At 41.3% G+C, this 12598-nt stretch overlaps 1 protein-coding gene across 1 annotated transcript in view; it reads left to right on the top strand.

Moving 5' to 3' along the window:
• fam120c (family with sequence similarity 120C) overlaps window positions 1-12598 on the top strand; it is a 35737-nt gene that overhangs the window by 2823 nt on the left and 20316 nt on the right. The window contains exons 2-9 of the mRNA XM_047362342.1: window positions 3735-3981; window positions 4121-4203; window positions 5810-5938; window positions 8532-8634; window positions 8766-8839; window positions 8927-9201; window positions 11348-11510; window positions 11642-11725. Of these exons, the coding sequence (XP_047218298.1) occupies window positions 3735-3981; window positions 4121-4203; window positions 5810-5938; window positions 8532-8634; window positions 8766-8839; window positions 8927-9201; window positions 11348-11510; window positions 11642-11725 (1158 nt within the window). The remainder of the gene's footprint in view (window positions 1-3734; window positions 3982-4120; window positions 4204-5809; window positions 5939-8531; window positions 8635-8765; window positions 8840-8926; window positions 9202-11347; window positions 11511-11641; window positions 11726-12598) is intronic.

The raw sequence follows: 12598 nt of genomic DNA, 5'->3' as shown, positions 1-12598 counted from the left end.
TTCGGTCTGTTGCTTTATGCAATACAGAGATTAGGACTCATGATTAAACTAAAATAAAAGTTATGTTAATTGTTGGGAGTCACATAACCACGTTTCCATACAGCAGACTGAATAGATTATAGAAGACTGCTTGAAATCACAGGTTTTCAAAGAGGCTACAAAATGTCCCCATGTTGTGTACAAATTGTTGCATGGTTGGTACAAAATGTCCTGCGGCAGAAGACTTCTTTTCATATCTGACTGAAACTACAACTGTTTCAAATAGTGAAGGATTGAAATGATGGATCTACAGGTCCTTCTCAAAAAATTAGCATATTGTGATAAAGTTCATTATTTTCCATAATGTCATGATGAAAATTTAACATTCATATATTTTAGATTCATTGCACACTAACTGAAATATTTCAGGTCTTTTATTGTCTTAATACGGATGATTTTGGCATACAGCTCATGAAAACCCAAAATTCCTATCTCACAAAATTAGCATATTTCATCCGACCAATAAAAGAAAAGTGTTTTTAATACAAAAAACGTCAACCTTCAAATAATCATGTACAGTTATGCACTCAATACTTGGTCGGGAATCCTTTGGCAGAAATGACTGCTTCAATGCGGCGTGGCATGGAGGCAATCAGCCTGTGGCACTGCTGAGGTCTTATGGAGGCCCAGGATGCTTCGATAGCGGCCTTTAGCTCATCCAGAGTGTTGGGTCTTGAGTCTCTCAACGTTCTCTTCACAATATCCCACAGATTCTCTATGGGGTTCAGGTCAGGAGAGTTGGCAGGCCAATTGAGCACAGTGATACCATGGTCAGTAAACCATTTACCAGTGGTTTTGGCACTGTGAGCAGGTGCCAGGTCGTGCTGAAAAATGAAATCTTCATCTCCATAAAGCTTTTCAGCAGATGGAAGCATGAAGTGCTCCAAAATCTCCTGATAGCTAGCTGCATTGACCCTGCCCTTGATAAAACATAGTGGACCAACACCAGCAGCTGACACGGCACCCCAGACCATCACTGACTGTGGGTACTTGACACTGGACTTCTGGCATTTTGGCATTTCCTTCTCCCCAGTCTTCCTCCAGACTCTGGCACCTTGATTTCTGAATGACATGCAGAATTTGCTTTCATCTGAAAAAAGTACTTTGGACCACTGAGCAACAGTCCAGTGCTGCTTCTCTGTAGCCCAGGTCAGGCGCTTCTGCCGCTGTTTCTGGTTTAAAAGTGGCTTGACCTGGGGAATGCGGCACCTGTAGCCCATTTCCTGCACACGCCTGTGGACGGTGGCTCTGGATGTTTCTACTCCAGTCTCAGTCCACTGCTTCCGCAGGTCCCCCAATGTCTGGAATCGGCCCTTCTCCACAATCTTCCTCAGGGTCCGGTCACCTCTTCTCGTTGTGCAGCGTTTTCTGCCACACTTTTTCCTTCCCACAGACTTCCCACTGAGGTGCCTTGATACAGCACTCTGGGAACAGCCTATTCGTTCAGAAATGTCTTTCTGTGTCTTACCCTCTTGCTTGAGGGTGTCAATAGTGGCCTTCTGGACAGCAGTCAGGTCGGCAGTCTTACCCATGATTGGGGTTTTGAGTGATGAACCAGGCTGGGAGTTTTAAAGGCCTCAGGAATCTTTTGCAGGTGTTTAGAGTTAACTCGTTGATTCAGATGATTAGGTTCATAGCTCGTTTAGAGACCCTTTTAATGATATGCTAATTTTGTGAGATAGGAATTTTGGGTTTTCATGAGCTGTATGCCAAAATCATCCGTATTAAGACAATAAAAGACCTGAAATATTTCAGTTAGTGTGCAATGAATCTAAAATATATGAATGTTAAATTTTCATCATGACATTATGGAAAATAATTAACTTTATCACAATATGCTAATATTTTGAGAAGGACCTGTATGTCCATCTAAAGTTAAACACAATCGATAAGTAATCGAAATGTGATCAGCCGGCTATTAATCCAGTTAAACCCCTGATTACTTTTATCCTGTGGTTCTTGTCAACTTGACCAAGCCACCGTCCGGTTTTTACTCCATCTGATGCATGCTGTTTCACACACACAAAAAACCCCAGACCAACAGTGATCCCAACAGACTTGGAAAAACATTTCTCACGTAATGTTACCATGAACACAGCTTTTTCAGTAGGGACAATGAACTTTCAGACTCGTATTTGATTGTATTATTTGATTTTTATAAAACTTGTCCCAAAAAAGGAAATGGTAACAAAGGAGTCTAGTCTTTGATGTTTTTTAATTGGTAAACGCAACAATTAAAATGAAAATAATTTTGGAAAACACTGGTACATCTAATGTAGGTTTTCTTTTGGTCTTTAGCAAAATGTTATTTAAATTTTCACATTTAATGTTTGAGTGTTATAGTAAAAATCAAGCTGTTCATCCAGACTTTAATTAAATATATCCTGGAACATAATGGTTTTTTTTAACTTCGGTTTAGTGTATCGATATGGCCCCAACTTACGAGTCATTTATTACAAATGTGTTTTAGAAAGGAACTCACGTTGACATTTTAAGGAAAAAAACAAAGCCCAATGCAATCTAATGAACTCCTTTTAATCCAGTTAATTTCATTGTAACGACTTACTTCAGTCCAGTTATGCAATAGAAAAGATTCGAACAGATAAAGTTATCAAACATACATGTTAGTTGATGTGTTTGCAAACTGAAAAATTGAAAGTGGGTCTGCTCTCATTACATTTTAATGAAATACTTATACTTTGTTACATTAATCAACATTAATATTGATTAGTGAATGAATATTAACAAGTTCAATTCAGTTTATTAAGCGTCAATTCACAACAAATGTCTCATGGCACTTTACAAAAAAGGGTTTCTAAGGAAAACACTGAACTGGTCCAGAAATACATCCTATGTTAATTAAAAAAGAAAGAGTTGATGGCCGCTAAATCTCCTCTAGTCTGTGGTTTTATCTAGTACACACATTCACAGGAATAGCTCCTTCAATTGCTTTTTTAATGGGGATGGGGTTAAACACAAGAAGACAGAGACAGCAACTCTATCGTTACATTAACGCTCAGCTTGGACTCCTGCTTTACTTACACAATGATCATCTGCACTGTTGTACCGCTCTTGCATCTTATACTGCTCTATATTTACTCTCACTCACTTAAAACTGTGCACATATATTTATATTATATTGTAGATATGTTTATACTGTTTAATTTGTATTGTATTGCACCGACTACGCCAAAACAAATTCCTTGTATGTCCAAAAACGTACTTGACAATAAAGCTTTTCTGATCTGATCTGACAGGTGTATGATCGATCTATAGGAAGAGAAAATGAAGTTATTGGCAGCAGAAGCTAAGCTGATGACTTCCTCCAGGAAGGGGAGAGAACATAAAGTTAAAAGCAGAAATACCAGCAGACAATGTAACATTGCAGAGTAGTAGGAGAATGTAGCAGAGTGAGGAAAAGTGTTGTGTCCTCCAGCAGCTGAAGTCTATGGCAGCATAACTAGTTAACCTAAGTTACAACATATGGAATATGGAACAATCAGATCCCTGATATATGACGGGGCTTTATTATTGGTTTTATTTTCTTTGACATTTCAAGGTGGCATTTTAAAAATGTATTTTGAACTTTAGAATTATGCAAGATCAATGATATTGAATAGTTTAAAATATTTCTAAGAATATTTGGAGGAAGATGGAGTTTAACAGCACCAACTTTGTCTAATCTGCATCTTCAGGTTGTACAAACCTTGGAGGACCACCACCAGGAAGTGTTGTCTCTCTATAGGGATTACGGATTTTCCGGCCTCATCGCTCAGGACTCTGAGTTTGCCCTTTGCAATGTGCCCGCCTACTTTTCGTCACATGCACTTAAACTGAGCTGGAATGGCAAGAATCTGACCACACACCAGTACCTGCTGTCTGAAGCAGCCAGGCACCTTGGGCTAAAGACACAGCATCTGCCACTCTTTGCTGCTCTGTTGGGTGAGGAGAGGCACGCTCTGGCTTCATCTGTTCAGGCCCAAATCAAACATCATGTGCCCTTTATAGCTTTGTCACTGAAAGGCATACAGCTGTACTCTAAGAGGTTTATCCACCGTTAAGTGACTCCTTTTTGTTTTAGGAAATCATATTCTGCCTGATGAGGACCTAGCTGCCTTCCACTGGAGTCTGCTGGGGCCAGAACACCCACTAGCTTCCCTCAAGGTGCTGAAAGCTGAGTTCACCGCATGCATAAAGGGTGTATTAAAACAATGCTAACCCAGAATCCCAGAGTCTGGTTCACACTTGTGCTTTTGCTGTACGAATATTTAAAAAATTCTTTAGATTAGCAATTACCACGTCTTTGTAAAGCTTTGACCTGCTGATTCCAGTTGTAGCTAATTTTCTCCATATGAACAGTAATACACAACATTCATCGTATTGCTTTCTAGCCTTCCTGGTGTGAGCGGTCATTAATAATTTATATTGGGAGCAGAGGCCTTGCTGTGTTCTGTTCAGCCTTCCTGTTATCAGCTGAAATTCTTGCTCTTTTGCAGCTAAATGAACTGCAGACATGTCTTAACATTTAAAGTTCGCTTTGTATCTCCCTGCGTCTCCTTTCTACACTCTGTAACAGTGCACACACTGACGAGTGTTTTTCTTACCAAGTCCTTTTGGCGCTAACACTTGTAAGCTATAACAGGCTAACACCTTGTCAATCTTTAGTTCTACGAACTGTCAGATGGTTGCTGTTTTATTGCTCCTTATTGCTTTTAAGCATGTGTTTCTTCTGCTGAAACGCTGCTCATAGTTAATCCTCAGAAAGCACCAGACTGGGTGGAAATGGGTTGAATGAATGCATGGCTGACTTGTCTTTGGCCTGATGAATTAAACGCTAATGTTTTGTTTTAGCCTGAAAGTTTAATGAATGGGACTGAACCTGGCTATGTACAGCATTACAAGTTAGAATATGAATGAAACATGAACCGAAATGAGGAACATGAAAACAGGCACAAGAATCAGCATTTATTAAAATGAAGCTCATGTGAAAGTGAGAATCAAGACTGATCTTTGATTTGTTTTATTTGGTTCATGTTTTAAAAGTAACTGAAGAGAAACGTTGTTCATATCAATATCTTCCTAATGACTCCATTCATTAATAAAAATAAAATCAGACAACCTCTGCAGGCCATAAGCACATATTGGAGTGGTGCAGAACGTTTTTAGTGCGGCGCCGTAGTTCCTCTCTCAGGCCTTGTTTACATGACAACATTTTATGGTGAAAACGGAACCATTTTGTTGCGTTTCTACTGTGTGTCAACACGACAATTGGCAATGTTTTCTCTGAAAACGAGTTCCAGAGTGTAACACTTTAAAAACGTCCCGCTCTCCGTTTTCAGGTAGAGGAGGTGGACGAGGAGGCCCTGGCTCATGTGCAGTTAGACTGAAATCATTAGGAATTAATGCTCACGCACACAACCCAATGGCTGCCAACCAGTTTAAAACCCACAGAAGAAGAAGATATCAACAATAACAATGACAGATTGCAGAGTACTGTTTGTGCTGCTGGTTTTCCAACAAAGTGCTCATCTTCTCCCCTGTTTTCTAAGCAGGAAGTGTTTGAACATGTTGAGTCTATAAGAACATGCTGCCTAGTAGTGGTGTGGCGGGGCAATTACACCATCTTCACGTCTCTACTGTTGTCATGTGCACAGAGATCTTACCTAAAACGCTGTCACGTAGATGTGCTGACGGAAAAACAATCCCGTTTTAAATGGGGTCGTTTTCGTGTTAACAGGGCCTCAGGGTGAATGTTTTGCTGCTGTTTCAGGTGCGGGCCCATCAGTTGGTTCTGCCGCCCTGTGAGGTTGTGATCAAAGCTGTTTCTGAGTATGTCTCCTCCATCAAAGACCTGGGAAACCTCGACACCATCGCCAGGGATGTCTTTAAACAGTCACAGGTAAGTCGGAACCTTTAGATGATTAATGGCTCGGCTTCCTTCAGTCTGGATGGAAACTCACCAGAGTCGGTTTGCATGTTTTTGCATGAAAAGTAGCTTCACACAACAGCGTTAGTTAATATTTGATCTTTTTTTTTTTTCTATGAGGTTATTTCTGTGGACACCAGACCAGAGTCAGCATAGAGCTTTACAGGATTATCCCCCAGTTTAGTCATCACAGGTTGTTAGTTCATTGTTTAGTGCTGATCACGTATAATGACCCAAATATTTACACAAGTGTTTAAATGTCATGTGACCGCTCCGTGACACTCATTGACTTATTGGGGTTTTCCATCGAGGATGTAGGCGATCAGTCGGGTGTTTTTCCACTGCACCACATGGTGAGATTAAAGTCAGCTAATTCAGTGGTGAACATGTGCTGTGCTGCTCACCGCTGGAAAGATTTCAGTGTGAAGCAGCAGGAAGCAGTTTTAGGCTGAAAAACATTAATGAAACCACAGACTGATGTAAAAATACATCTATTCAATGCCACATAGACCTGCTTGTTGGCATCCATCGGGTGCATCAAGTTTCCTTTTTTTATACTTTTAAAGTAAAGTTGGACAGTTGAACAGACTGAGACGTGGACTTTGCTGTATGGTGAGCAATTAGGGCTTGAATTTCTCCACAGGATTACACATTTCACTTAATCCTGCAAATCAATGAGGCCACACTACAGGGTCAACTGATACGCAAATAAAGCGAGCTTAGGGAAGGGTGCACATCTCAGGCGGAAAGAAATGCTGTCAGAGAACTGATTGTCCTGAAGAGCTTTCCTGGTTCATCCGCTCCTCAGTTCTTTGAAAGGCGGACAGTCGTAGTAATGGTAAATCTGGGGGTACATCAGCCCTCTTCTGTGTCTGTGTTCGGCTACACGAAGAACCTCGTGTAAGAACCTGTAGTATTTTACATAACATAGGCTTTATGTAAGAGCAACGCTTTCTGATGTGCTGCAAGTGTATTATGAGCAGTTTTACTGCTGGTAGGAGCCAGTGGGGCTGGTCATCGAGTAGTCACTTCAATTGTGTTAAAGACACAAAGCATGTGTGTGAAATTAGTGTTTCATCCAGAGGCTCAAAGAGACGGGGCTATTTCTAACCCACTGATGGAGCTCTGTGGTCCTTCTTTCCCCCGTTTGTCTCTAAAAAATACACACATTTTTGTCACAGAATTTTTTAATGGATGTATAGAAGGAAATAACGGAATCTCACAGTGGTGGAAATAAATATACTGTTACCTTCCACTTTATTAGGTACACCTGTTCACATTCTTAATCACTCTGTCACCTGGAAGCAGCACTATGTATTTAGAAGACATTTGAACCTTAAACTGAGCAGCAAAATAGGGAATAAAGAAGGTTTAGGTGGCTTTGATGCTTGTCGTGCCTGATGAGCATTTCAGGAACTACTGACCTACTTGGATTGTTAACGCACAACCATCTCTCAGGTTTACAGAGAATGGTTCAAATATAAGAAGCTATCCATTGATTGGCAGATTCCTTGTTTATGTCAGAGGAGAATGGCCAGACTGCAAATGACAGAATAACAGTAGTAGCTCAAATAACCACTCACTGAAACCAAGGTATGTTGAATACCACCTCTGAACACAGAGAGACCTAAAGCAGATGAGCTACAGCAGCAGAAGACTCCAGCTGGTGCCACTCCTGTCAGCTGAGAGGAGAAAACTAAAGCCCTGCCGTTCAGATAGGCTCACCACCACTGACAAAAACAAACAGGTCTGATGAGTCTCGACTTCAGCTCCAACGTTCAGATGGTTGGCTAAGAGTCAGTCCTAAACAATATGAACGCATGGATCCACCCCGCCTTGTGTCAGCGGTTCAAGGCAGGTGGTGGTAGCTAAATGTGGAGGATAACAGAGCCGACCTGCAGTAAACGTTATTTTAAAGCAAAATGTTGGGTTCTTGTTTTTTTACTGGACCACATTGTGAAAAAGAGAGAAAAGAAGATGATCACAGTTACGTTTACGTGCACAGTGCAGTTTACAGCATTGATCCAGTTCTAAACAATCCAACCAGTCCCATTTCCCAGAGCACTGTTTGGTCCTTCACGCTGCTTCTGGTACCTTTTAGAGGATACTAACTAAAATAACGGAGCTGTGCCGGGTCAGAACTATGTGATTAAAATACATATGTAGACATTGCAACAAAGAATAGAATTCTCCCAGTTGAATCTCCAACTTTATTTATGTTAAATCAACCAGGAAGTGCTATTTAAAAGGAACAGCATGATTTAGTTTTTAACTATGCTGTATTATTATTGTATGCATGTGATGTCGGTGTAATTAAGGGACAGCAAAGTGGATCTTACTTTGATACGTGAGGAGGATAATATAAGACAAGGAAGTGCATGTAAAACACATACTGTCAAATTCACTGGTGAATATTTAAAATGACTGAATGTTTTAAATTCAGTGCCTATTCTTTGTATTCTAGCTGTAGTTATGAAAACGTGACCGTGAGATTTATTTCTGAAACTCACCAGCAGGTTCCTCAGCCAGAATGGTTCGCTTGTCATATTCAATGTTCTGTTTTCAGTCACGAATGGAGGACAAGGTGGAGCGATTCAAGAAAGCTGTGGAGTACTTCTCAGCTGCATCCAAACCACGCTCGCCTAACATGGGGCCCTCCCCTTTCATCTGTGAGTAATGACCTGTTTAAAGAGCAGGATGTTATGTAATCAGTTTAGGCTTACTGGATGTTTTTTTATGAAAGTTAAAATGTTGTTTTCTGCATATAAAAGTCCTTATATTATTGTCTCTCTGTGATCAGTACCTGGGTTTGGACCTGTTCCATTTGGGGGACCACCTGGCCACATGGGACCGATCCCACTTGGAAAGAATCAGGTAGTTTTACATTTTTTTATGTGAAATCTATTGTTTCCATGTGCTACTGTAAATAATCCCTATTTTGTTCTTTCTGGCCAATTCCAGTTTCCTCCCCCGCAGGGTCCAGGGTTTAAGCCACCGTATCAGAATGCCCCATACGGACCTGGCTCCGCCCCTCTTTTTCACCCCCCTCAGCAGCCGCCCCAGGACTGCAACGACTCACTGACGGGCAAGATGGGCTTCGCCGACTGGTCGGCCCCGTACGATTCCACACAGAGTGGGAGTCGGCTACCCAACCATCACACCAGCACCCAGTCGGGTCCCTCCCCTTCTCCTTCCTCGTCATCAGATGGAGACGAACCCAATGACGGCAACGCTAAGTAAATTTGCTTTGCGTGTTTTCCAAATGGATCAGAAAGCATTTAGTGTCTGGAGTCGCCAATATGTTGAGCATCGGTGTTGTCCGACACTGATGTTCAGAATCAAGTTCAGAATCAAGAATACTCTTGAACCTTTCAGATTTACATCCCCAAACTTTTGTGTATTTTATTGGGACTTTATTTGATAGACCCACACCAAGTAGAACATAAAGCAGGCTAAGGTTATAAAGCTTTGAACGTCTCATTGCATCATGGGAAAAATGAAAGAAAGGGTTTGTACTGATGCATAAAAATGCTTGAATTTTAACAAGGTGTTTTCTAGGTTTGGAAAATGCTTAATTTCTGTATAAAGTCCTTAAAAGTGCTTGATAACTGCATACAAACCTCAATTTGATAGTTTTACTCTAAAGACGCAAAATTGAGAGCACTTATTTAGCCTTCAATGAAGTCTCAGAAAGGGTCTGCTCCTTTTCGTGATACCGACGTGTGAGCAGGAGACATCATCTGATGAAAAAAACCAGCCGCTGGACCGGCGGCGTCCTCTGGCATAGCTATGAAACGGACCTACTTTGAGCACGTACTGTAACTGTGTCTTGCTAGTCGCACACATCTCCAGTGAGCGGGAACAAACCGCATGCCAGGTGGTTGCCCTTTTAATGACCACTGGCTCGAAAAGGCTAGATACAAACCATAGTTGAAATGAGGACCAAATCCTCAAGCAACTTCCTGCTACATAAGGAAGAAGAACCTGAAGCTTTTTGCTATGGGAGAGACTGCGCTCTCGAGTCATGATGAAGGTAAACCGAAGAAGTGGGAGGGAATCTTACATTTAACCTAGCTCACAACTTTGCAGGTAAATTGCAAATTGATTGTTTGAAGCATGGATCGAGCTAGGGTTTTATGTCACCTACTGTACTTTAAAATGTGCAACAACAAAACTTTTTCTTGAAAACACTATTAAAGGTAGTTAGCTAATGCTTTAATTACCAAAAAGTATCAGCGGTTTGGCAATGTGTCGTCATGCTTGCTGTGCCTCTGATGTCTTTTGGGCACCTTCTCCTGATATGTCCATTTCATATTAATACTATACGATAGTGAATTAAAACTGACATCGTTAGTTTTAATGTATTTTTGTATCTCCAAAGTCGTGCTGGAAAATGTTTGAAAATGTACCTTGAAAATTCTTGAAAAGTGTTCGAATTGTACTGTGTGAAAATTATACAAATACTGGAAAGAGTATAATACAACTGCAAACCTACCAAGACATTAGGCTTGGAAAAGCTGCCAAAAGGGCCATGGTACCTCTGCAGGAGCTGCAGAGGTCCACAGCTCAGGTGGGAGAATCTGTTGAGTACAACTATTAGTTGTGGACTCCACAAATCTGACCATTATGGAAAAGTGGCAAGAAGGAAAACATTAGAAGATAAACATTTAAAGTTACCCATGTGGGTAAAGGTGCTCTGGTCAGATGAGACCAACATTTTTGACCTACGTGCAGATCTCTAAAGGAAACACGCCACCTTGAACACACTATCACTACTTTGGCATGGGGTGGTGGCACCATCATGCTGAGGAGATGCTTTTCTGCAGCTTGGACACGGTGGTCTGAGTTGAGAAGATAGATGGTGCTAAATACGGGAAAGTGTTTAGACTGTGGTGGAGGTTTACCTTCCAGCAGGACAACGACCCTAAACCGACATCAAGATCAGGGCAAATGTACAAAAATGACCCGGTTACAGTCCAGACCTAAATCAAATTGTGAAACTGTGGCAACACTTGAAAGCTGATGTGTTCATAGATGCTTTTCATCCAGTTTGACTGAGCTTCAACGGTTTGGCAAACAAAAATGGGCAAAACTGTCAGTTTCCAGATGTGCGAAGCAAGTACAAAAAGTCCAAAGCCTTGCAGCTGTGGCTGCAGTGAACCCTGGTTTTACAAAGTATTCACTCAGTGGGTCTAGCTTGTTGCTCTGTCTCCAAAAAAAAAAAACCAATACAGCACTTTGAAGCTTGCTTGTAAAGTGATTAAAATCTGAAAATATCCAAGAGGTAGAAATGTTTTTGAGAGGCCTTGTGTACGACATAAAAATCACACGAAACCGTTCAGGTCTTGATTCCCAAACACTGCTGTGCTGTTGTCTCCCCAGTCATCTGACAGACAAGTCCTCTCGGTGGGAGGATCCATCTGGAAGAGGGGGCCCGGCCTCTGGAGACGGTTCTCATGGCAACGGTAGCGCGCCGAACATTCCGTCACTGTTGTCGATGGCGACGCGGAGTCATATGGACATAACCACACCCCCGCTGCCTCAGGTGAGAGCTGACATCAGTGGGTGGGAGGCATTAGGGTTGATTTCGAATGAGTTGTTGCTATCTTCACTTGATTCTGCCCGACTGGCGAGAGCTCTCGTTTTTTCCAGCCCGTCTGCTCCTTCTCGTTTCAGGTCAGTGCTGAGGTTCTTCGTGTAGCCGAACACAGACACAGAAGAGGGCTGATGTACCCCCAAATTTACCATATTTTGACCAAGGTAAATAGTTAATGTGGGACCATCTTCTCCCAAACACGAGCTGATTTGTTTTTTGAACTTCTGAGTCATTTTGAGAGCAGAACCAAGACACTGTATTAAAACAGAAGGAATCCCTCTTGGTTTTTATCAGGTGAAACCTTGATTTGTATTTTTTAAACACAGTTTCTCAGGGTACTTTACTCAGAACCATCTTTAAAGAACTGTGTTTCCACAAACCTTTCAGGGGTGGAAGTGTGACTCCTAAAGTTCAGCTGTAAAGCTACATGAAGTCAAGATGAAGCACACAAGCAACCAGTGACTCAGCTGTTTTTGAGGGACGCTAACCCACCCTGATGCTCTTTAATCTAAACTACATCTGAGGTTCTTGGTTTCAAACATGTCCAGTTAAAGGCAAAGTCTCAGTTTGTAGTCATTTTTAAATGTTCATGTTGGGGGGCCTGTTTTCATCCAGTGGTTCTGGTGCTAAACAAGTCTTTTCTGGGCCAGAGAAAAGATCCCCTTTCATCAGGACCTGGAACATAACCAATAAAAATCTAACAGGCGCCATGTTAAAATCTCTCATGTTAGGTTTGCTTTTAATCTTAATTTTAACATACCTTCTGGTTCTCTTCCTTTTGTACATTGTTCTCACAACTTTGACACATACTTTGAGTGGGGAGAGTATTGTTATCAAATTTGAGCTTTAAAAAGTGTTAAATATGTCAATTGTTTTTAAAGCTAGGGCTTAAGTTTCATTTAATGACACTGTAAAACTTTACATCCATTACTGCCTTTTTCAACAGCCTGCTTTAATTTGCTAGCTGCATTTATTTGTTATTTTTTGTGGTTTTCGCTGAGGTAATTTAGGTGTCACTACCCTGGGACGAAACTACA

The sequence above is a fragment of the Girardinichthys multiradiatus genome, chromosome 1 (genome assembly GCF_021462225.1).
Source record: "Girardinichthys multiradiatus isolate DD_20200921_A chromosome 1, DD_fGirMul_XY1, whole genome shotgun sequence".
NCBI lineage: Eukaryota > Metazoa > Chordata > Actinopteri > Cyprinodontiformes > Goodeidae > Girardinichthys > Girardinichthys multiradiatus.
The sequence above is the reverse complement of the archived record's forward strand: the minus strand, read 5'-3'. Positions and strand labels throughout refer to the sequence as shown.